The sequence below is a fragment of the Bactrocera dorsalis genome, chromosome 5 (assembly GCF_023373825.1).
Source record: "Bactrocera dorsalis isolate Fly_Bdor chromosome 5, ASM2337382v1, whole genome shotgun sequence".
Lineage (NCBI taxonomy): Eukaryota > Metazoa > Arthropoda > Insecta > Diptera > Tephritidae > Bactrocera > Bactrocera dorsalis.
Genome location: NC_064307.1, coordinates 42,453,524 through 42,480,022, shown reverse-complemented (window position 1 = coordinate 42,480,022; position 26,499 = coordinate 42,453,524). Strand labels below are relative to the sequence as shown.

At 36.3% G+C, this 26,499-nt stretch overlaps 2 protein-coding genes across 2 annotated transcripts in view; one reads left to right on the top strand and one right to left on the bottom strand.

The window, feature by feature from the left end:
- The window catches only part of LOC105229058 (glucose transporter type 1), a 343,334-nt gene that overhangs the window by 88,134 nt on the left and 228,701 nt on the right, over window positions 1–26,499 (bottom strand). The window contains exon 4 of the mRNA XM_049458393.1: window positions 15,318–15,925. The gene's annotated coding sequence lies outside the window, so the exon portion shown is untranslated. The remainder of the gene's footprint in view (window positions 1–15,317; window positions 15,926–26,499) is intronic.
- LOC105229094 (gustatory receptor for bitter taste 66a) lies at window positions 18,955–25,365 on the top strand. Its single transcript, XM_049458417.1, has 6 exons — window positions 18,955–19,888; window positions 19,951–20,535; window positions 23,493–23,782; window positions 23,858–24,043; window positions 24,214–24,303; window positions 24,383–25,365. The coding sequence occupies exons 1-6, from the start codon at window positions 19,654–19,656 to the stop codon at window positions 24,575–24,577; spliced, it is 1,581 nt and encodes a 526-aa protein (XP_049314374.1). The 5' UTR covers window positions 18,955–19,653; the 3' UTR covers window positions 24,578–25,365.

The window sequence follows — 26,499 nt, the reverse complement described above, 5'->3', positions numbered from 1 at the left end:
AACTCTGTAGAAATCGTGCTCGAGGTGCTCTTCAGACAAGTGGTTACTGTTTCATCACTAACTCTCTATTATAAAGTTATGAACTATAACATTGGATCAGGCGTATGTATGTGAAAGTTCGACAAATTTAATAGAGTTACTAAATCCAAATTTACCTGATATCTTTCCTTTGATAGACACTGGTGTTAGAACTCTCATTCGAGTATAAAAAAAAGGTTTGTAGTATAGAAAAATATTAAAAAATTCTTTTAACCTAATTTGTTTAATTTTGGCTTTTACTTTTACCATATAAAGAGCTTGGAATTTACTGCCTATTTATACATAATTATGCTTTTATTTTATAAGTAAGCCCACTGTATAAGCTCTCCCTCTCTCTACTTCCACTAGCTGCCAATACAGGCATGTACTACTAAAACATATTTAACTGTTTCTATATATGTATGTCTATTTTGACTCCATCAGCTCGTCATGATTGGTTTGGCCACGAGAAGCTAACGGCATGCATTTACCACCGATGCACTGATTGTCGTACCAAGCAAAACAACGGCACTTTGGCTTTGGTCAAAGAGTGAGCTCAAGAGTTGACAGGAAACAATCTTCTGCATTTCCCAAACACACAATACTTGACAAAACTTAACTGGGAATTGTGGATTGCTAGTTTTCCGAAGCGCACAAGTGTGCATAGCACACCGAAGTGTGCGAAGCTTTGAGGCAATGTGTGCTCATTTTCAAATATATTGCTTTTAATTTAGACCGTGTGTTGAGAATTTTGTGAAAGTAGAATATAAATTAAATGACTGCAAGCATTGAAGTTTAAGTTATTGTAAGCTAAATGCGTGTCTATTAAAGAAATATAAGTGGTCGAAGAAAAATGTGGCACTCAGCGAGGAAAATTACTGTTACAAGAGAAGAGCAGTTTAAAATAAGAGGGATTTCAGAGACTAAGCTGAAAATTAAAACAAAAAACAACGTTTCTTTTGAATGGTTATTATTGTCGGTAATTTAGCAGTACAATACAATATCTTTCTTGGATAGCTTCATGCTAGAAGTCCGGTTTAAGAGGACAATGAAAAGAGCATCTCTTAATTTGTGTCTGGTGTTTTCACACATAGACCATCTTCACAATGAAGGCGATGAAGTCCTGCAGTAAGAAATTTTCCTATTGCCATATAAAATATGATGAAAAGTCTTAGCTGTATTTACATAGTATTAGTTTAGTAAAAAATTTAAAAAACTCCAATATAGGCTGAAGTAAGCAATACATAGGCTGCTATATATATTTCTGGACTAGGCAACACTAAGTGTTGCCAGGTGCAATCTGACATTTCCATTGGAAAGTTTGACATTTTTTAGCATAACATCACTCAGAACGTTTTGTCATTTGATCGTGAATTGTTTTATTTACAGGGACTTAAAAAATTCATCTCGGCCAAAAAATGGAATTAACTCGTGAACATTTTCGTGCGATCATTTTTCACAACTTTCGACGTGGATTATCATGACAAGAGTGCATCGATGAACTAAAATCTTTGTATGGCTATGAAGCACCATCCTATAGCACTGTGAAAAACTGTTACAACGAATTCAATCGTGGCCGACGCTCGCTCAAAGACGAATTCCGTGAAGGTCGTCCAAAAACAGCCGTTGTGCTAGAAAACATCGATGCCGTACATTAACTGATAATGCAAGATCAGCATGTAACATACCTTCAAATAGAGGCATGCCTATGCATTTCTCCAACCAGCATACATTCGATATTTCATGAAAACCTGGCCGTAAAAAAGGTTTGTTCTCGTTGGATCCCGCACAATTTGACAATCGCTCAAAAAAAGGCTCGTGTGGATTGGTGTAAAGAAATGCTGTTGATAAATATTCATTATTACGCCAGATATATATATAGCAGCCCTCCAGAAGTTATCAGCTTTGAATAATATACGAGGAAGTGTGTTATGTCAGGACCGATCTAGGCCACACACATCGATACGAAGGTGCCTGAAGTTCTGGTAGTTTGGATGTGATTATATTATGCACCCGTCTCACTGTGTGGAGCTACCATTAAATGACTGCTATATGCCTACGGTGAATAATTTTACTGATGAAAAACTCGCCTCAAAAAAATTTTGTGGAAATCGACTGACGCAAATCTTTGGCAATAAGTAAGAGGGTTTTTTTGTATGAGTTTTTATAAGTTATCGAACAAAACGGGGCATACTTCAACTAAATCGAATAATTCTAAGTAAGCCAAATAAGGATCTCAATTCAATTGTAAAGTAATGGATACCTTTTTTCCATATCTATTATACCTAAAATTATATAAAACCAACCCTATCCGCTGAACTAACGTTTAAGGGTACAATTGATATTCTTTCTTCAGCATTATTGGCAGCTGTAGCTCTCTAGAACTATTAGAATTTAATTGAATATACTTTGGAAAATACAATAACTTCAAGAAAAGCCAGTTCCGTCAACTTACCGAGACATTGCTAAGCGGAAAATTTGCTGCTTATAAGATTTTGTGTCTCTAAATGAGAGGGGTTTGAGGTACACTCATACAAGTCATTCGATTGACTTAGAGTTTGGACTCTATATAAGGTTCTCAAACCTTATCACATTTATTATTTATTGTCCACCTAAATATTTTATATGCTTATGAACGTCTTTCTCTAACAGAAACGTAATTTAAGAGGCCAGTAAACCTTTTGTGAAGTCACAAGTCAACTTCGCTCACTTACAGTTATACACTAAACTAGAAAACCAATGGAAAAAAGTGTGTGTGTAATCAAAACGTCTTCTCAATTGCAAATAATTTAATTTATCTATGCGAACAATAGATAACAAATAACAAACTTCAAAGGCAATTTGGAAAATTGTTGAAGAAAATGCCGACATAAGAACTCTAAAAGCAAATAATTAAAGTAGAAACTGAAATTTAATACATTTCGAAAGAATTTACTTGAATTGTACAAGTATTAAGGAATAATTGCTATGAAATTGGATGTATAAAAGAATTGTTGTGTTTATGCGCCAAAAAGTATGCAATGAAGTGCATAAATTTTACTGTAAAGCATTTGCTTGATTTTATATGTATATATGTGAGCGTGTGTGTGTGGCAGTTTATAGAAATATGCGTTGATTGATGCCACTGATCCCACTTGATTGGGTCAAACTTAATTGAAGTGAATGGCGGCGGGGGGGCTCCATGGAAATTAAAACAAAACTGCATAACTGCATTCAAGTGCATTTGCGTATGAATAATTTTCTAGATAACAATAGCTAGAGATTTGTAGACCGATTTGCAAAAGTGTGTTAGCTTTTGTGCGTAGCTGTGTGCATGTGTGGGTGGGCGTGTAGGTATAGATGGCGATTTATTGTTCTGAAGGCGCTGAAAAGTGCGTGCGTGTGGATGAAAGTAGTAAATTTGTGAGTATTAGTATGAAAAATCATATAAAACATTATTTTTTTAGTAACATTTTAATATTTAGGGAAAAGCTTTATATAAGAATCCTGGATTTTTAAGATTTTCAGAAAAAGTATGCGAAAGAAAGTGAAAAATCTTAACTCTTATTGATCCTGAAACTAAATTATTTTCACAAAAATCTAATAATAAGGAACATCACTATATAAATGTTAATTTAAGCGCCTTCTAAGCCCACAGCAATCCGTCGCATTTTTCAGCCTTTGGCAACTCTACGTTGGGTTAAAAGCCCTGAGTGATTTATGCTTTTATTAACGCTAGATTATTTCTTCATCCATTCAACCATTCGTTTATTCATTTAAACAGTCGAACGAGCAGTCAATCATTTATCGTTTGCTTTTCACTTTATATTGCACAGAAAAGCACACACACACACATTCATATACACAAATACAAATACAAATGGGATTGTGAAAGCATATATTGTATTTTAGTTAACATTTGCACTTTTATTTAATCAAGTACATTTGTTATTTGTACACACACACATATGCATAAATGCTGATATGTGTCTATGGGCGCGTGTGTGTGCTGCTCAACACACTCAATATGAACAAAGCAAACACTTGCTGTCTCAATATTACGTACTGTTTGCACTGGAAATTGTCATTGAATTTTTATGAATGATTGTTAAAATAAAATAATTTAAATGCAAATCATTTATTCTGCATCAAATCGTTGATTTAAAATATTTTATTTTTTTTTTAGAAAATTTTTGAGTGTTCTACATACAAGCGTGGTAAAATATGTTCTGAAATAAATAGATAAAAAAAGTAGAAGACATAAAAAAACAAGAAGAAAACATTAGCTTTATTGTTACAGGTCAGTTTTTTCCGTTCGAATGATTTTGGTGGATATTTTGGGTATCAAACGCGTTCTTACTCGACTCATACTGATGAAACTGTTTTTTTTTTTTTCAAAAAAAGTACCATAAACAGGTCTCTTTAGCCATGGTTGGTCGGTCGAATTCCAATCCCACATTCATAAAGAGCATTATAATTGCCGATAAGACATGAACTTATGAGTTTGTCATGCAAACAAGTCAAAAATCATCGAAAAGGAGGGGAAAAAAAGAGCCGAAACCAAAAAAAAACACCCCAAAGCCGCTCAAAAAACAAGGTGTGCTGATTATTTTTTTCGATATTCGTGATTTGGTGGATCGTAAATTTTTCCGAGGGGTAGTTGGTCAATAAGAAGTGCTACTTGGCCGTATTGATATGTTTGCGTGGGAACAGAATTGTGGAAGAACAAATCAAGGATTTTATACGATGATAATACACCATCGCATCGGGCCACGATTGTGGCCGAATTTAAAGCCAAAAACGCAAAGAATACCATCGACCACTGTATTTACGTACCAGATTTGGCTCCGTATGATTTTTCCTTCTACCCTAAACGCTCCGTGGAACACATTTCAGCCGAAGAGATAAAACCAAATTCGCGTTAGGAGTGAAGATCATCACAAAAACTTATGAAAAAGACGAATGAAAATATCGTTGTCTTAAGTGTAACACATCTGTTGAGAATTGCTTTGAAGGCAACAAAATCAATATTGATGAATAATCTGCATACTTTTTTGTCACAATGTATGCTATAGTAAACCGAACTGAAATTGTTTTCCCCAATTCACACCGCTGCTTTGGCAATAATCCATGCCAAATTTCATGAAGAACTCTCGTCAAAAAAAAGCACTTCATTCCGATCATTTGTATGATAGCTATATGCTATATAGTTACGGATGGATGAAGATTTTAGATCGGAGGTACTCAAGCCTTGAACTCACAAAAGCACAATAGTCGAGCAGGATGTGTTTCGAGGATTCCGCTTACCATTAGAAAAATCGCAAAATAGAGTTTGGCTTGGTGACTTCATGATTAAAAGATGCGTTATAGAGTCAAAGTAAATGAGGATTTGCGAATATTCGGACATGTGTGCACTTCAAAACCCAAATTCTCTGAATATGAAATTTCGTGGCCAAATATCTATGGGTACTATATAAATACGGGTGTTGTATGCAGAATGGCATTCAGTGCCATGGTTGGAGTCAATCTTAGTGCACTTTACATGCTGATGATCGCCGCTTGTACAACGCAGGTGGACCCACCATCCAGCAAAGACCCCATAAAACATAATGGGCTTGACTATGGTGCCCCAGGGGACTAATTCCATTAAGAGGTCTTAACCTTTGACAATGGCTGCTCTGCAGCAATATAGGGCTATCAATGCATACTCCGTTCCCACAACAGTCGGATCTAAGTAAACGGAACGGATGCTGATTTTTATCCGGCCAAGACTGTTAAGTCGCCATCATTCCTCGAAATTACTTCAGAAATATTTTATGCCGTTACAACAACAAAAACAGCGACATCAATTCATTCTTTGCTCTCTACGCTTCTTCTTGTCTAAGATGAGTCCTATAATATATACTAAACACAATATCCTCGGGTTACAGGCGGATTCTTCCATCCGTGGCAGTGGTTTCTCCGGAATCTTGCGTTTCCAAGTATATTAAACTACCTCAGTTTAGTTTTGGTCACTTCCGGCATTCCAATTGGTTATGCCCTTGTGTCAACTAATACTCGTACACTTTCCTGTGGGCATGAGTTCTTCATCGTCTGCATAGGTAATCATACGGCAGCCACGATTCTCAAGCTTCTTCATTCAGGTGGTCAGTCATGAACAAGATCCATAGCTTAGGGGAAAAACTCCAACTTAAGGGGTGCTCCTACTCACATTTAGTTGAGCATTTTCGGTACTCCATTCCGTCTCGTTTATGTCGTCGTACAGGAAACTGAAAATCAGGTGTTTCTTGTCCAATTAAACCTAACAAATTTCAGTGTTGTTACAACTGCTTGCGGCAAGACGCTATTGAAAGCTTCTTCAACATCTAGGTAGATCTCAGCAGCGAGTTATTTACACCTTATGGTTTCCTAAGCAGCATCCGCTGACCTGGAGGATGGAGCCATGTGTGGAAGTTCCCGCAAGTCAGGAAAGTTCTCTGAGCGCTATTCACTTGGGAGTGACTTCCGGTCTTAGATGACTTCCGGTCTTACACTAAGTATCCTCTGGGTAGCCAAAATACACCCGTTTTAAGGCTAGCTAAAGTAAGAAGCCGAAAGATCCTCTCCCCAGGGTTGTGCGCTAGGCTCGGGACCCGCCACGTAAAAGGCAACAACAAGCTTGCGGCTCTCCTGATAAATGTGCGCTTGGAAGCCGATAAATTATGTACCAGTCTATCAGCCTCGCAAAAGTTTTCAATAAGAAAAGATTGAGACTGGTGGGCAAAGAAATCTTATCCGTGACGTGAGTGCTCTTACCAGCCTCCGGGATGAACTTAACTCTGACTCGTCTCCAGATCCTTGGATTTTATCCCAGTCTTACGCAGTTCACATAGATAAAGTCAGTTACATGACAGCTTAACAGCTTATTGAAAAACTTAAAGTTCAGTGGCTTGGTATCAAAAGATAAAATCTACTTTTGAAGTGTTGAGTGTGGGAATAATAGTACTTTATGTTATATTCGTTTGAGATAATTGTGGACACATACATAGTACTCAAACAATTCAGTGTTATTTTCTATTCGATTATTTCAGAGCTTTTCTGTACAAAAATTTTGAATATCTGGAATAGTAAGAGTTAAAGAGGCGACCTGTTCTCGCCTTCTTCTGCTCTTGTCTTCAGCAATTTTGTACATACTTCAGAAGCAGTTAGAAAGAAAAACATCAAATGTTTTGCTAACAAGCTTTAAAGCTTACTATTAGCTGTGATCACGAGAAGTTCCCGATGAATACTCGTCTTTATCTTAAGTTTACTTTAAAAAATCTTAGGTGTATTAAGCAAACTAAGAATTACAATAATTTTAGTTTAACATGATTTTCATTATACATATGTCAAAAGCTTAAAACTCTCTTTCCATCAAAACATCGAAGCATTTCCTGGAAACACAACTTATCTGCTGATAACTCAGAACCATTCACTCAACTCTAGAACATTACAAATAATAAATATCGCACATAATTTACGAAATCACAATTAACACCTACGATGTGGCAGCATTTGTTGCAACAGCACTCAAGTTGCGTCGTGTAATGAACACATGTGCGACTTTTGGCCCCGAAGCACTCAATAGATTTCGAATGTCGATAAATAGCTGAAGGACATTGAGCGAGTGTTTGGGCCAAGAGCTGAAGAGAAAGACACAGCAGCTTACAAGCTCTAGCTGCCATAAGCTTAAGAAGCTTATGCCACACCACAACAACAACAACAGCAACAGCAACAACTCGAGCATATGGTGAGCACAATGTGAACTTTGTGGGCACGAACATGGCCACAAAGTAAATTTCGCCATTGTTGCCCGAATGCCAAACATGTCGCATGCTGTATTTGCATACACTCCACACACACACGCACATGTGCGCTAATGTAAGCGCATCTTGTTGTTGTTTACTAAGAAACATATTTGCTAATACATAATAGCGGGTTGTTGAAATATTCGAGTAATGTAAATAAATGAATTGGGTTTTCAGTGACGAGCACAGCACAACAGCTGACAAATACCCTGCCGCTCACGCGCCTACATCTATGCTATATGCTGCGGTAGTAAGTGTTTTACCAATACAAGGAAATATTGCGTGTGTGCAAGTGGAATTTCCCGATTACGTTTAAGGATGTGCTCGACAAATTTATCAATAGTTCACAATGCAACATAAAATGTTTTCTGTGGCACGCACACACATACACTTACAACTAAGTATACTTATGTATTATGTCTTTATTGCAAGCTCATAAATAGAGCGAGTAACGGCACAAAACAAGCCATCGGAGTGTAAATATTTTTGAGTTGTCTATATTTAGAAACATATTTACTTATATATAAGCATATGTGCGTAACTCTTGAGCTCCTACAAAAAGCTTGACAGGCGACAATCAGCACTTGGCCGCATAAATATGCCCCTAAACGTATACCCTTCTAGAAATATATAGTTTTGTAAGCATTTGATAAATTTCGTTGTTGTCAACGTCAAAAAAATCATTGTCTGTGCTGGGGCAGGCTCACCCACAGGCTAAAAAATGTTTCTCATCAACATACTGCTGCTGCACGGTGGAGCTTTAGGCGAAAACATACAGTTTGAGGAGCATAGAAATTTTATATTTGATTGGTGAGGTTCTCTAGAGCATTACTTGGGTAGAAATGGATAGAATGGAGTATTGAATAGTCGAAAAAGACTTTTCGTATTTTGTCAATATATTTCGTTCCAGTCGAATATCTCCATTGTGTCATACCATACAGTGTTGAAAAGGTGAGATTTTAAGATTCATTTAACAAAACAAAATTCAATTCGGGGAAGTTAAAAAAAAGTTACAGCTGTTCAAAAATTAGTGAGAATAATGAAGAAATTCGCTAAGTTTTGAAATTTTTGTGTAAAAAGGGGAAGATTGCCATGCAAGCCGCCAATGAAATTTGTGAAGTTTACAGAGACGATGTTGTAACAGTTCGTGCAACACAACAAAGGTTCGCTCGCTTCCGTTCTGACCGACCGACCGAGGACCAAGACTGTCACATAAGCAGCCATAACATCGCTAAAGAACTTGACATTCATCATCAAACGGTTTTGAACCATTTAAAAAAGACTGGCTACAAAAAGAAGCTCGATGTTTGGGTAACACATGATTTGTCTGTGAAATATTTAATTAACCGAATTAACATCTGCGGTTCTTTGCTGAAACGAAGTGAAATCAAACCATTTCTGAAGCGAATAGTAACAGAAGACGAAAGTGAATCAAATGCGATAATAACGTGCGAAAAAGTTCATGGTCCTTGTGTGGTGAAGCTGAATAAATGAACGCAAAGCCAGGATTGACGTCTCGAAAGGTTATGTTGAGTGTTTGGTGAGATTGGATCACCTACTATGAGCTGCTTCAGCCTGGTCGAACGATTGAGTCTACATTTTACTATCAACAACTGATGAGATTGAAGCAAGCAATCGAAAAAAACGGCCAGAACTGATCAACAGAAATTGATTCGTCTTCCATCAGGACAACGCTAGACCACACACATCTTTGATGACTCGGAAAAAACTGGAAGAGCTTGGCTGGGAAGTTTTGATGCATCCGCTATATAGTCCTGGCCTTACACCATTGGATTACCAATTGTTTTGGTCAATGCAGAACTCTCTTGAAGGAGTAAAGTTGGCTTCAAGAGAAGCCTGTGAAAATTACTTTTCGCAGTTTTTCGCCGAGAAACCAGAGCGGGAAAATTGCAAAAAGTGGTCAACTAAAAGGGTACATATTTGGTTAATTAAAGTTAATTATAAATATAAAAAAATATGCTGAAGTTTGACTAGCAATACGAAAAGAGTTTTTCGACTACCCTTTATAACTGCAATATTTGTTACACTGAGCAAAGTATTTTTCGTTTAAAAAAAAATTCTTCGTGCCAGAATAGCAAACAAATCTTGTTAACGACCCACGATGTAAATAACACTCCTAATGATAGGAAGAAAACATACTCGGATGAGCCACAAATTTCAACTTTTCGTGAAGAAAATCTTAGCATACGAAAGTTCAGTTAAAGAGTTAGCGTCATAAGGTCAGCCGTGGTGGATTTTTTTTATTAAATTTCAAAGCAGTATGTCTCTGAGTAGAAAACCAACCTCAGAAGCAGCAAGGAAAACCTCTTCTAGGAAAGTTCGACAAATAGAACACATTAGCCTAAAGGATCGATTCAAAACCACTAAGGACATCAGATTGGATTCCAACAAACGGAACCGAAATCACTGCTGGAACTATACGAAACAGACTCCGGGATGCTAGTTTGAATGCTCGACGTGCCGCAAAAAAGTCTCATTTGACTAAGAAAATGCGTCAAATATGGGCTATAAAAAACCAAAGCTAGACTGAATGAAAGAGAATACATAATCTTCGCTGACGAGGTCCAGTTCAACATGTAATGTAGCGACGAGATAAATTTATAACACCTTTATAAACAAAAATTCAGAACCTAATATTTGGTTTTGATTTTCGGGGCTATATTTCGGAAACCTAGACGTTTGAATAAATATTTGGGTTTTCATTATAATAATGTTAATAAAATCAATTAAGAATCGGAGTTTTAAGTTCATTGAGCAGTTGGTAGGAGATCTTTCACTTTTTAGTTGGGGTTTTTGAGGTTAGGTTGACATGTGAAGTATGCCTTACCTTTACAGAACCATGAAAAAGCTATTTTGCTAAATAGTTCTCAAGTAGTATATTATTAAAATGTGCTTGCTATTTTCTAGTTGTTTTTAAGGTTAGAATTTTGATGGAAACTAGTGTTTGGAAAACTTACAAGTAATTTGCTAGCTATCCCGAAAAGTGAAATAAATTTTTGAAGATATATAATACGTATATAATATATTAGCCGCTTATAAAACGTTTTAACTTGTATTTATTGTAAGATTTATATGGGCAGATGCTCAAAATATCGCAATAATAATTATTCTCTGATTTTTTTATTATCCCTATAAAAATTATTTAAAAATAAATGAAGGCACCTGCAAGATTTCTATAATTCATACCACTGTTTGAATATACTATATTCATTTCTAAAAGTCTGTATACTTATAATGTACATCAGATCTGCTGGGGTACAACCGTTTGCCTCAGTTTTCCCTTAAATGCCTGTGTCGATATGTAAATCATCGTTCAGTTCTAGCATTTACCACTACCGCTTGGTTGCCTCTGTATTATCGTTGTTGCTGCTGCATATCAGTGCTTTTGCAACACTCCTTGTTGCATGTTGTTGTAAATATTGTTTAACCTGCTCTTGTACTTATTTGTTACTGTGTTATTTTGTATTTTCGATAGCTGTTAACGGTGTTTTTTGAATTGTTGGTGCTGCTTGCCATCATGCGCATGTTGCTGTTGCACAGTTCATGTGGCATGCGCCTGCTTGGTAAGCATTGAAAATATTTTTGTCACTGTTGTTGTGCAATCAGCAAGATTTGTCACATGTAAACCCTCTTTTTGTCGACAATCCGGTCCCCATTGTGTTACTTTGTTCTATTGATTGTTATGATATGCAATGATAATACGCCGAGCGGCACGTACAATTGAATTCTGTTTACGCTTTTCGGTATGTTTGTCCTTGGTCTTGTTGGTTTTTATGTTGTGACACAAAACACTTGTACATGTGACCTAAAAACAATGAAAACAGAAATGCATCCATCCACATGTTGAATTTGTTCGCAATTTGGTATAGGTGGAATCCAAGAGGAGTAAGTGTGACGTAAGATAATATTTTCTCTTTGAATTTCGAATGAGGGAACATAAGGAAGAATTTTCATGAGAAATCTATCTCTTTGAAAAAATTACTCTCGATTTGTCAATGGAGAAAGTGATTGTTAAAAGAAATATAAACTTTTATGAGCTCATCAACTTCTAGTAAATAAATACTAGATTCTTTATATTTCCAGGCTGATCGATGATTTGAAAAGAAATAGATAAACAAGGAGGTTCCTGATGGCTTCGAGACTCTTTTGTTTGACACGAAATTCTACCACATGAGCTGTCCAACTTCACGCGGAACTAATTTTTCTCAGTACCAATAATAACCATCTTGAAGCACATAGTTTAGCCAAACTAGCTTTTTGATTAATTTCGGATATTTTTTCCAGCAAACACCCTCAATACTTGAAAGAAAAACAACGTCTTGCAGAGGTCGTTAAAGGAATGCTTAATAACGTAGCTGAGGACCCACGAAATTTACTTTTGCAATGAGTCAGTCGGCTTATCAACATTGTCACCGACGCCACACGCCATAAAAATAATCGAACGTAGACATATCACAAGGTTGATGGACAAACTGATAAGCTTCTATTTTGATATTTTTATACCAATGACTTCAAGATTTCCATCGTATTGGCAAAACTATTTTTATACTACTCAACACTAACATTGACAGCGTAGTCAAAGTTTTCAGTTTTAAATTATAAAAATACTTAAAATAAATATCAAGATTATATGTTTAATTTGATAGCTAGATTGGCTGTTGATTCATCCATGGTATGATATAAACTTAGTGGAAAGTTAAAAAAAAATATTTGTTTGAAGTTTGTATGGGTAATACCTTTAAAAAGGACATATTAAAAATTTAAATCGATGTCTCGAATAGTTTTTACCAGGAATAGTAATAGTCATGAGAAAATGAGCAAAAAATCAAGTTTAATAATTATTTTTCAGTTTATATTTTTTTCCTCAGAAAATGTTCGTCTGTATTAGTTTTCTTGATGATGATGATTACAACTTTTGAGGCAAAAAAAAACCGAACATAAGACTTTTCTTCATGTTTTGTATATGCTTTTGATAATAATAATGGCTTTCCAGTCTTTTGACCTGGTCAGAAATCTATTTTTTTGAGGCCAGAACCGATTGAAATTTGATACAAAATCAATTTATTTTTAAATGCTTCTATTTGGTCAATTTTGGATTTCTTTTCTGACCATATGTTTTTTAGGTTTAATTCACGGAGAAGGCAGTCTGAGATCGAAATTATTTATTTATTTTTTTTTCGTACACTGCTTTTATCTTTTTTTATGAAACAATGTCTTCAGGTTAGGTTAGTTTGGAAGATATGAATTAATTGATCTCTTACTACGACCTTCCGCAAATATGACTTCATAAAGGATCGGTCAATAGGAACAGAAACTATCCTTCACGAGGTGATAAATATAATACAAAAACAGTTTACAGTGGCTGCTTTTCCTGCTATAAGGGAGCTTTTGACAATATAGAATTAAGCACGATCGTTGAGTCTCAATGCGTGGCGGTATGGTGTGCAAATGGACAGAACTATCATAGCTTCAAACGGCTCCATGACATGAACTAGCTAAGTACGTAAGCACAGAAACTCCTCAGGGCAATGTGCTTTCTCCGCTCTTATGGATGGTGGCACCAAACGAAATATTAACACAACTCAATGGAGGAATACTCAGCAGTAATTTGGATCAAAACCGAATATAATCATAACTATACGATTATCAAGACCAATTCTCACATATAGAGTACTGATCTGGGGTGCAGTATTAAAGTGAGAATATAATATCAAAAAATTAAATGAAATACAGAGGGTCCTCAGCGCCTGATGCTCCTAAGTTAACTGCCTACAGACGTTTTCATACAAAAAGTAGCAAAATTTGATGGTTTAAGAATAAAGGATCATAGGATGGTGGACGGAAAAAAAAGTTAGGGACATAGCGATTTTCTGAACCAGCGTAAAAATAAATATTTAAATATTTTAGACTATATCTTTCAAAGGTTGGATTCCAATAGTGCTTTTCAGGTGAGTATATAATCTAAACATGAATTTACAAGAGGCTTAGAAGGAGGATAATACTATCTCAATTTATAGGGGCGAGTACCAATGTAGATTGTAGAGCAGAGACGGAAGAATTCTTCTAAGATCATGATATCTATCTTCATCCGTATACCAAACTCAGCTAGCTTCTTCAAGACGGAATTATTAAGCATAGAGAAGATATAGAGAAACACCTAATACCTACCATAAATAACCAGACGGCATTCTAACCTTGCCTTCGGCAAAGTTAAAATTCAGTGTAGGAAGGCTTTAAACTCATTGTCAGGTCAACTCCACTTGCCTATAATTTGGATTTTCAGTTATTTCCGACAACGAAAAAGCAGACGAGTTGGTTGAGGTAGGAGCTCTCTAGATGAGTCTGAGGCGGTCAATATACAATCCGCGCTAGGAACAATCAAAAGGCAAATAAATTCGCAATTTGAACGAAGAACGCATAACAGATAGAAATCTACAGTAATCTCCTACCAATTTCAAGATAGCGAACAGATATGGCCAAAATATGAAAAGACAAGAACTAAAGACTTATTAAATAGGCCCAAGAAAATTATACATCGTCACATATACTGCAAAACAACGTATCATCAAAAACAAAAAAAATCGAAAATCGCTGTCAGATGTGATAACCAATATATATATATATTTTTTTTTTTTAAACCAAAACTTAAATATTGTTTCAATTTGAGTGATTTCTATGTTTTTCTATATGTTTTTTCCTTCGCTTGAAAAGTGATGTTGCGTTATTTTCCATTTTAGGTGACAATATAGACTTACAGCCACCATAACGGAGCATTGGTCATATGGAAAACATGCCCTAAAAATGGTAATATTCTATATCTAAAGAGTTACTAACATGTTTTAGCGACGGAAGAAGCACTTCAGTATCAAAGGGCGACTTGAAAAAACATTTCGTACAACGTCTGAAACTTGTATACGCCAAAACCAGATATTGTACGAGGAAACGTTATAATTATTCCACTTAATTAGATATACTAGAAGTTATCAATCTTTTTAGAAGAAATATAATTTATATTTTGCCTCAAGCATTTTGTGAATCTTCCTTGGCGAAGCACAATACTATTGTGATTGCCTCAAAAGACTCGTCAGCGCGAGGTTGCATCGTAAGGGTTGCCTCGTATTGTTTGTTCGATTCGCTACTCTTCAATGCTTAGGACATCAAATAGAGTTAAGTAGCTTCATCAACATTTTAGCCGTCTTTTGAGGTTGGATGTGGGTTATTGAGAGCTTAAACCAAGATCTTTACACCATAACTTTCAAAAGCTAATAATAAAGATGAACGTTATAATTAAAAATATAATTCTACTTGTATAAAATAAAATGAAAAATTACAGTAAATTCAATAAATTTTATTAAATCAAACAATCAACTTAATTATTTATATTCCACTGAAATAATTAACGAATCAATTTGCATTAAATATTAAATCTAGCATTTACAGTATACAATATATATTCATAATTGTAGCACATACCTCACAATTTACGCAGGCCATGTCGTTGCAATCAAACTAAAAAAATAAATGTGTCACTCCGCCTACCAGCCGTCACGGTCACCAGATCCTATCCGCTCCTGTATGTGCGTGTGTTTGCCTGTGTCACGTGCTCGTGAGCTACGCGCTATGCGACGAAGAATACCGCACGCAGAGACGTCAACAACAACGTCCACACCGCGTGCAAGCGCTTCGCTGCTGTCTGGCTGTGATTCGATTGTCGAACAACAACAACCAGCGGCACAGAAAACGCCTTCCAACTGCTTTCAGCTGTCTCGTCTGCTGTCTGGTATCCTGTGGCTGCTACTCGAGTTTCACACACTAATGACTACTACGTGTTGCGTCGACGTGATTGGCAGTAACGCGCACAGTCGCTCGCTTAGAGTAGCGAGTTGTGTTGCTAAGATTTCTTTTTATTTTAATAAATTTTGACGTTTAGGGTTTAAGGTTTCTCGGTTCTAATGTCCTATTAACAGTTTTGTTAGAAAAAATGCATTATTGACGTTGAAACTAAGTATGGATTCACTGCTCGCTTATTTGGAGTGTTCTATTCACCACTTTGCGTTTCTCTCAATGGCAGCGCTGGCGATCTGAAAATATGAAAGAAAAATACTGATGTTGAGGAGATACGAGTAATAAAATAAGGAAATTAATATTATTCAGTATTTATTAAACAAGTTCACTTGTTCCCTGCAACACAATCGTTTGCGCTCACCGTTCTCTGCAACCTTTCAAGTAATTACTATATTAATTAACTGAGTAGAGATAGGCGCACCCAAAGAGACACACAAAAATACAAATACAAGAACTTAAATATACCGTACACCACATTCAAGGGTATTCACCAAGGCTGTTGGCGCTCACAAAAGCCCAACGCGTGCAACAGCGTTGCATGCAATCAGCAATATTTTAATTCATATCAAGCATCGAGCATTGAGTGAGTGAGTTGTAACATTATTATTAATTTGGCGTGGCACTCGTAGAAGTTCGTCGTTCGCATTGAATTCATCGAATTGCATTGAATTAAATTATTTCATTGACAGAGTGAAAATTGCAAACAAAAAGCCAAAGTAGCGCAAATGTGAGCAGGAGCGTGTGTGCGTACGCACTTTCGTAGCTTTTGAAGCCGCTTAACAGTTAATGAACAAAGTTTCAAGTACAGCGAAGAGTTTTAATGTGAAGAGTGCGCGTAATGAATAAATACATCAATGCGCTGATTTATATCTGCCATCTGTGGGCGGAGAACTGCACCAAAATATGTTACGTATACGACATGGCGTATTTGATTTTATTTCACCATTGGTATAAGTATATGGTATAATTTAATATATTACATCAAATAGCGACTTGTATGAACTTAATAAAGGCAAACATTTAAAAATAGAGGATAAAATAGCTAGAGAAAAGATCTGCCAAAGTTATGGCAAGCCAGTTATGGTTATGGCAAAACACATTTCAAATATAGCGCACATTGTAGATAATATCTCAATAAATATATATTATGGGTAAGGTGAAGGGGAACACCTAATGAGTGAGCCTTTTCAAAATCTTCAGAAATCGATTAGCGATTTGCGGACTCAATTCAAATACTAATTTATTCATATAAAAGTGTTTTTTTTTTTTAGTTTTTGTTAAGTGGATCCAACAGGGCGATCTTGTGTATATTTCAACTTTCTAAGCCAGAAGATAATATGTTCTATTCAAAATGTTCAACTTGAAGTTTGTACACTAATTATAGCAAACTCCAATTCTTCGATACCCTTTTTGAAGTACGATTTGTCCTTTGCTTCAAAATAGGCTTCAGTTTCGACGATCACCTCTTAGTTCGAGAAAAATTTCTTCCTAGCCAGCATTTTTTGCATATCTGGGAACAGAAAATAATATATGGAGGCCAGATCGGGAGAATGCGGTGGATGCGGAAGCAATTCGATGATCAATTCATGCTTTTTTGCCATCGGTTTCATTGACTTGCGACATTGGAGTGCATTGGAAGCTTTATAGGAGCGGGTATCAAAATTGGAGAATGGGCGTGGCACCGCCTACTTTTTGGTGAAATCCCATATCTCAAAATTTTATACGTGGTATTCTTTTTACATTCTTATGTCACACTGTGAAAATGGATGAAATCGAAATACAACCACGCCTACTTCCTGTAACCACAATTTTAAATTTCATTTTATTCGTTCAATTTCCAGTACTCAAATCAAGAAGCAATCAATATAACGGGTAAAACTTTGCACGAATAATGCTTTTAGTGTGCAGAACTTTATGGCTTAAAATTGTTCAAATCCCAAATATTTAGACCTGTACCTATAGTAGAATTTTGATTGAAAATGTCGGTCAATGTGTGATATATTTAACTGAAATGAATGAATAATCGTTCTCTTATAATGGTTTGTCTGTATGTCAAAATGGGTTTAATTAGATTAATACTTCCCTTAGTACCATATACTTAACATAAAGATTTTCAAACTTCCGGTTGACTTTGTTCCGCATATATCGGCCAATATGTAAGTTATCGCAATGAAAATGAGCTAGCGTATTTTGCACATATCAGTGTATCTTTGTGCCTAAAATAAATAAATTTGAGCAAAAACTTGACTTACCGCACATATAACTAATACAAGGATTTTCGAACATCCGACTGACTTTTTTCTATATGACTTGTTTTACTCCTTAAAGCATATCCCTGGCTTAGATTCTTGCAAGTTGCAAGAGTATAAAATGTTCCGTTGCATCCGAACTTAGCCTTTTTTTACTTATTTCAGTTTATTTATTACATTTAAAGAATTTGGAGAAAATCCAGACAATACGGATATTTCTAAGAAAACTTGATCTGCTTATTTATCTCAACGCTTGGTAGTAATAGAATTCATCTAGCATTTCTGAGAGATCAATCCTGCAAAACACTAACTAAATTTTATACCCTGAACAGGGTATATTAAGTTTTCCACGAAGTTTTGTAACACCCAGAAGGAAGCGTCGGAGACCCTATAAAGTATGTATATATATAAATGATCGGTATGTTGAGTTGAGTGGATTTAGCCATGTCCGTCTGTATGTCTGTCCCTCCGTTGGTCCGTCTGTCCTTCTGTACATATACGAACTAGTCCCTCAGTTTTTAATATATCGTTTTGAAAACTTTCACATTTGACAAGATATATTCACGAAATTTGGTAGAGATTATTTTCTAAGACAACAGAGTAATCTCCGAAGAAATTGTTCAGAACGGATTACTATAGCATATAGCTTCCAAACTGAACACATAGTTACTAACAGAAATGCACCTGTTAAGGATATTTAGCTTCGGTGCAACCGAAGTTAACGTTTTTCTTGTTTTTTTTAATATTTTATGTCGATTTTGATTTTCATGACCCACGTATTTATCTAAGCTCTTTTGATATTGTTCTCACTCAATGAGCAATTTATAATTGTATTTGTAACTGTAAATATTTGGTCTAAATTATATAACTAAATATAATTGACAATTCGGCGTACAAAAGTAAAATAAATAAGCTTCATAAGTCATGCGAGCCCCACCCATGTTTGGACGGACATATTCATTTATTAATTTATGTACCTCGCTTTCCACAACATTCAATTAAGTATTTTACCCAGTTGTCAAAGTAGAAAATGCGATAATAAATTTTATTCATAAATATGAAAACTAAAAAGTTGGCGCTCAAAACCTCCCCGGGGTCACAGGTGCGCTACTTTATTTTCTCGATTGACACTTCATAAAATAGATGACTCTTGAAAACGGAAAACAAAAAAAATTATTTCAATTAATTTTTATTGCACAGTAATTAAATGCTCATCAAAAGAGCTGCACTTTTTAAAGCGATCGATTTGTAATTAATATTAATTAACTGCTACTCTCAACACAATCAAATATGCAGCATTGCATTATGCGCGCCATTATTTAATTTATGTACATAGAGTAGTATTGCCACTGCCATTCGTCATCATTTCCGTTGATAATCGCAATTATTTATAGATCCGCAGTAGATGTTTTGTTATTTCCCAAAACATTAACGCCGCTCCACTGGCCACCTGACTGACGGCCATGCCGCCGACCGAGCGCCCGTCTGTTATCCTTAATCTCCTGTGTGCATATTAAATGCATTTAATAATGCTAAGTGCCTGCCAGCGCATGGTGGCACCAACCAACCGGCACAGCAGCGCCAGTGGCCAGTACACGCTACGCCGTTAGACGCAACGCAACGCATTCGTCGTTCGTAGTTCGACGTGTTGACTGACTTTAGCGAAGTTGAAGTTTCAGAAAAAACACAAGATAAATAGGGAAGAATAGCAGGCAATGGCACATCAGACGGTGCAACCGATACTGGTGCACTTCGGCACCCTTTTTACATTCTGCAAGCTGCTCGGCCTTTATCCGCATGACCTGCAGGCATTTCGTGGCATACACACGCTGCAAAGCAGCAAAATTGGCACTGCGATTGTTGTTGTCACTATGCTTGCTGTTGTTGTACTTTACAATTTGCTGATATACTTTTTCTCGAGTGAGGATCACGATTTGAAAGCTTCACAAAGTGAGTATTGCACTTTTATACTACAACTACAACGAGCTAAAGCATAACGCGCCACCCTTTAGGCACGCTGACCTTCGTCATTGGCATATTTCTCACGTACATCGGTCTCGGCATGATGATCACCGATCAGTTGTCCGCTTTGCGCAATCAATCGAAAACTGGCGAGCTTTACGAACGCATACGCGCCGTTGACGAACAGCTCTTGAAGGAGAATGTGTACGTCGACATCTCTAAGACAGCGAAAAATATACTTTTAATGATCGTACTCACGGTCGTGAGTGAACTGATCATTTTGATATCCACCTATATAACGTTGGTTGACCTTACGGACTGGAAGTCGATACTTTGGCTGTTTTCTTGTTTTCCAACCCTATACAATTCGTTGGATAAGATTTGGTTTGCGAACACTTTGAGTGCTTTGAAGCAACGCTTCTTTGTTATCAACACGGCGCTCGAAGACATGGTCGAGTCGCATGAGCGACTTAAGCGTTGGACCGAAAACGGCGGTGATGGTGGTGGCCAGATTTTTCGAAGACCATCCATTGCTAATGTCTCAATCGATCCGTCGCTGGAATACCTGTATAAAGAGCTTACTCATATGGAGGCGGTTAAGGCGTACAATATGGCGAGGAATAAAATTTCACCAAGTGAGTACTAAATTGTTGTATTGATTGTAGCTCAGAGAAGTTGTTAAGGAAGAATTTGTTTCGAGTTTGAAAATTTTTGAAACAAAAGTGTTAACTGGGGAAGATTTTTGTTCAAATATTCATCATTTTATCATTTAGACTCGCTACAAAATTAGGTTTACTTGAGTCCTTGTGGCTAGAAACATGCTTTAATACGAATATGGAGTTATAAAATTATAATTTTTTTTCTCACACGAAAACTATTACGTCCTTAAATATTATTATGAATATTATTAATATTCTTTTTCTCAACATCAAGCCTAATTAAGCGACTAATTGTTCAATTAACGAAATTAATGCAGTTTAGTTAAATTTATTCGGAAATTACCATTTAACAGTTCAATGAACATTAATTTTCGAAAAATCCTAATGATCAGTGCAATTAATTACACAATTAGTTATACTTATAATCAATTTGTGTCAAATTGTATTCCATTAAAAATAGAAAGCACAAGAAAAGCAACAGAAGTCACATGAATTCGAATCTACACGGAGAGTTCACAAACAAAATTAAGAACAGCTTCTAATAATCTGTCAACTACTTATTGCCTGAACTAAATTGAGTAAATTTATACAAGAAATACTCTTGAGTCATTAATTGTCTTAGTTAACTAACTCATTTGAGCATGACATGTAATTATAGGCAATGTCATATTGTAGGATATATCTGTAGTAAGTCTGGGTGTTAAAATTGATTTACAGATTATTTAGTAAAAGATAAAGGAGCACATTGTTATAGGAAGTTAAAGATACAAATTTAAGATTAACCTTACACAGCGACATCTAAAGTAAAAACAAACTCATGCCTCATCGGCAATTATAATTCTCTCCATGAATGTGGGGTTGGAATTCGCACTATCAAGCATCTCCCAAGAGACTTGTTTATGGTACTCTTTTTGAAAAAAAATTTCAGCTTTATCAGGACGAGTCGAGCAAGAATGCGTTTCAACTCAAAATATCAACCAAAATCTTTCGAACGGACTCGCGAGAAATATCAAGCTCTCTTGTCAACTCTCTAACACTTGTCCGATGATTTTCCTGCACCATATTCTTTACTTTTTTAATATGTTCGTCGCCCAGAACGAGGCATGTCTTCAACGAGCCATCGTCTTTGGATGCTTTGTACTACTCCTAGGCTTGTGTTTTGGACAAAGCTGAATCACCGTAAGCCTTTTCCAACATTCAAAATGATTTCGTACACGAAATTTCGGTTCGGTTCGGAATACAAAATTTTAGACAAATACTTTTTTCCGTATTTTTATCCATTGTAAAAATCACAACGCACTACTGAGGTCTACCGACTTAACCAGCTGCTATAAACAAATTTTTTGACAAATCGTGCTCATATTTGGCTTAGTAATTAGTCCTACCAAATGCTAAATATACAATTTTGGAAATACCGTTAACCTTAACAGTCAATTGGAGTGTATTTGACAGCTGTTTATTTCGGAAGCGAAGATTTCGTAAGGCGAGTTTGCTCCAAATTGTGTGTTTCCAATGAAATCAGATCCGCGGAATTAGTGAAAATGTCCCAGACGCATTTTGCGTAGTCCACATTATCACGAACACACGTAATCGAGTGACATGAAGCATTCGGTGAAGGTTGTAAAGTCATTGAAAAAGTTAAAAGTTAAAAGTGCTTGAAAATTATTGTGTTAGTCAGAGGGATAGCAGATGATCTCAACATAGCTAATGAATATACTCAATTATTTTGGTTCACGTTTTGAGCATAAAGTGTTCTATTCAATATTCGTATCAAAGGACCTGAGTGCGCCGACACATTTTAGCCGAACAGTTTTCTACCAAAAAGGAAGGGACGGTCATCACTCAGTAGCCATTTTCGCAAGGTTTATCTCCCTGTGAAATATTTTTGAACCAGATAAATGTGTGTAGGGGAATACGCTATGGTTCTTAAACGATTTAACCTTATATTTAGTTTCAAAATACTGTATAAATTAAAACTGTTGAAGGAATTTTTTTTTGTTAATATTAATTTTCTTTATGCCTTTTCTTTATCTACATCACTATATACTGTCTTAATTTAAATTTTTCTTGTGTCTCTTCTTGTCACATTAGAAGATGACTAAAGCTGAAGTCATGGCAAGTTCAAAGAAGTGAGACTAGCAAAGCCCAAGGAATGTGAGAGAGTTTTGTGTTGTTTTTTCTAATAAATTTTTTAATATTCTTCGGTCTCCCAGTTTTTATGTACGCATTCGTTATTTATTTCATTTAATGTCCTATTTGCGATAGCCAAAGCTTTTATTCGTCAAAGTTTTCACATTCCAAAGCTTTCGTTTTCTAAAGCTTTCGCATTCTGAAACTTTCAAAGTTCAAAACTTTCGCATTCTGAAGTTTTCATATTCCAAAGCTTTCATATTCGGAAGCTTTCATAAGCTAATGTTGTGAAAGAAAACTCGTTAGTCCAAGTTACTTAATTCTTCTAGTAGAAAACATGTTCCCAAAATAGAAGCAACCATTAACCATTACATGTAAGTACTATTTATATCAAAGTGAAAGTTAATTTGTTCTGAAAATATTTGGTTTATGGAAAAATAGTAAATTTCTGCCAGCTAAGTACATATACTTGTATTAGGAGACTTATTTTCGACGAACCAAAAACTCATACTCAGCGATGTAATCACAATAAAAAAATTAAGATAGAAAGAAAATAAATTTTAACGAATAGAAAAACCCATATTCAGATTTGTTATTGTATATTTTTAAAATTTTGTTTTGTAATGGAACTTAGTTCCCAATCCGGATTTATTTTGGTTACTTAGGCCCGACTAAACTGGTTACTAATGGATTCATCTACTAATCAATATAATATAATATTTTCTTCTTGTCATTAACGCAATCAGCACACTTATTAAGAGTATTCAAATTCCCGATATTGTATTATAATTTTTCTATCGCAGTCGCACACTCGCTCAACTCATTCGGCGATGCACTGGAGACACCAAAGAAGCCGTATAAATACACCAGCCAACCGCCGACATTCAATATGGTCTACGAAAGCGAACTGAATAAGGATATCGAAAAAGTGGAGGAGAAACTAAACAATTTGTGTCAATTGCACGATGAAATCTGCGAAATTGGCAAACTGGTGAATGAGCTCTGGAGCTATCCGATATTGGTGCTAATGGCCTACGGTTTTCTCATCTTTACAGCACAATTGTATTTCTTGTATTGCGCCACGCAAGGCCAAGTAAGCAGTGTGATTGAGCGGCGCGTGAAGAAGCGTTTCTAACTACACTTTCTCTTAACAATGGTTTACTTGCAGGCCATACCATCGCTGTTTCGGTCGGCGAAGAGCGCCACCATAACGACCATTTTCCTCAGCTACACCGCCGGCAAGTGCATCTATTTGATTTACCTCAGCTGGAAGACGTCGCTCGAGTCGAAACGCACCGGCATTTGCCTGCACAAATGCGGCGTCGTGGCCGACAATAATTTGCTCTATGAAATTGTAAGTGCTCATCTATTGTTGTGTGTGTGTGTGTGTGTGTGTGCGAGGCTGTTGGTAGTTGCACATTTGAGTGCCCATCAGCTTTCGCATATTTACAGCCAGACATTTATAATGCGAATTCTCAATTGTATCCTTGTTATCCCCGGTTTGCGTGCGACTATGCGAAATAGGTCAACCACTTATCACTCAAATTACTAAATCACTCAGTTGATTTCTCTGCTTGCGGTTTCTTCACCCTGGACATGGAGACGCTCTATGGCGTAAGTGCCCGTACTCAATAACCATTATATATGCATAATTGAAAATTATTATTATTGCTGTTGTTGTGACCCCATACAGGTGAGTGGCGGCATTACGAGTTACCTCATAATTTTGATACAATTCAATTTGGCGGCCCAGCAGGCCAAGGATGCCTCAAATGCTGCGGAGACAAATTACAATACGATGCTCACCACAGAAGCTGGCAACACCACAGCGCTGATGGACTACTTCACCACCACCTTTATGCCGTACGCACAAACCGACCTCTATTAGTGCGGAGCGGAGCTTCACATATAGCATATGGCTATGTGTGTGTGTGCTTGTTGGCAAAATCTTTACAGACTGGCGATTCATTTGAGATTTAAATTGCCATAAATTTTGCACATTTAATTCACTATTAATCAAACACTTTGGAATTCAATGCGTCGATATATCAATTTTACTATGTCTTTATATATTGTAGTGTGTGTATAACTCTCTTTTACATACGTATAAACGAATATCAGATTTATTGCTTCACATAAATACAGTTGAGTGCATAAACTTTTATTAATGTCCTGACCATTTAAACGTTTAAGAGTGCATTAAGAAAATGGATACCTTACTGTAAGGTGGCAAGTATGGCAAAATGTATTTTCATAAAAATTTGGCTCCTAATAGCTTTTTTAACTTGAACTCAAGTTCAATGAATGTGGGTTTGCTAGAAAAAAGAGAAATGTGTACTAAGAAATTCTTTAAAATCTTATCTGGAATATTTGGTTAGGTTCTATAACCGATTCTGATCTGAATATTGGTTTCATGCATACCATCGGGAAACCTGAAAAATCTTTATAACTGTTTATTTATAGAAAGCTGCTTGAACCCAACACAAATCATATCAAATTCATATTCCTAGTCTTTTTTAACTGCTGCTCCAAGTGGAGGTACATTTTTCCATTGCCATTTCTTGACAGATCACGCTTGAGTCGTGTCAAGCTGTTATGTTATTTTTGCTCAGTATTGTTCGGCATTTCTTCAAAGAAAGACTTACGCCTGAACAACGTTAGCAAATCATTCAACTTTATTTTATGAAAATTCACCTTCTATAAAGAATGTGTTTGGCGCACTTCACACATCATATGGTCAACATGATCAGTCTACTGAGCATATTATTCGTAGCACCATCACCCAAGCATTAATTATCGGATGATATTCGACCGAATGACCATGTCCAGCACGCAGTGAAGAAAATATAGCGACCGTAGCTGAGAGTATACACGAATAGCGTGGAATGTCGATTCGGCACCGTACACAACAACTCAGACTGAGGTACTCGTATACAAAGACTTGGCGCATTTTACGTCGAGAGCTCAAATTGAAAGCGTAAAAAATACAGCACATACTTGCACAACAAGAACTGAAGCCGCTCGACCTTCCTGAGCGACATTGCTTCGCTTTATGGGCTCTTGAAAAATTCCAAGAAGATCCGACGTTTTCGAACCAATTTTTTTCTGCAATAAGGCACATTTTTTGCTCGATGGTTATGTAAGGAAGCGAAATTGCTGCATTTGGGACAAAGATCATTTTGAAAAGATACAAGAGCTGCCATTTGACCAAAACCAACTGTTTCCTGTAGTTTGTGGGCCGGTGTACTCATCGTGAGAACGTTACCGTCAATGGCGACCGTTATCGCGCCATGATAAGCGACTATTTGGTGCCTGAAATTGAAGCTCATGATCTCGGCGACTGTTGGTTTCAACAGGATGGCGCCAATTCTCAGGCATTTAATCAATCAATGCATTAATTGAGAGAACATTTAATGATAATGTTGCTGGGATATGTAAAGTATAAAGTTTATGCAGACAATGCCGCTTTGATGCAGACCTTGGACGTCTCACGCGTGTTATTGGACTCAACGGATGCACCATCTGAGAGGAAGCCGATTGAAAGTTACAATTTTCAAAAAAACAAAAAGATTCAAAAGGATGTTCTTTCGAATGATATTAGATTACATTTGAAGTTTTTGTATTATTTATTTAAAAAGTAGGAAACATCGAAATTTATCAACGTCTGATGAACTGATCTCTATCTTCTTCTTCCAAGTCGCTTATGCAATTGGTGTCCGCATAAGTTCAGATCGGACATTGTCCATTTAGAACTGCAACAACTAAAGCGAATGAACTTCGATGCGGGTAAAATATCTCTCTACATCTCTT

Excerpts from the sequence above, each read along its gene's own strand:
- LOC105229094 (XM_049458417.1), top strand. The coding sequence starts at position 19,654 with ATGGCACATCAGACGGTGCAACCGATACTGGTGCACTTCGGCACCCTT. Across the intron at positions 24,044-24,213 it reads ATAATTTGCTCTATGAAATT|GTCAACCACTTATCACTCAA; the intron begins GTAAGTGCTCAT and ends TATGCGAAATAG. Across the intron at positions 24,304-24,382 it reads ACATGGAGACGCTCTATGGC|GTGAGTGGCGGCATTACGAG; the intron begins GTAAGTGCCCGT and ends GACCCCATACAG.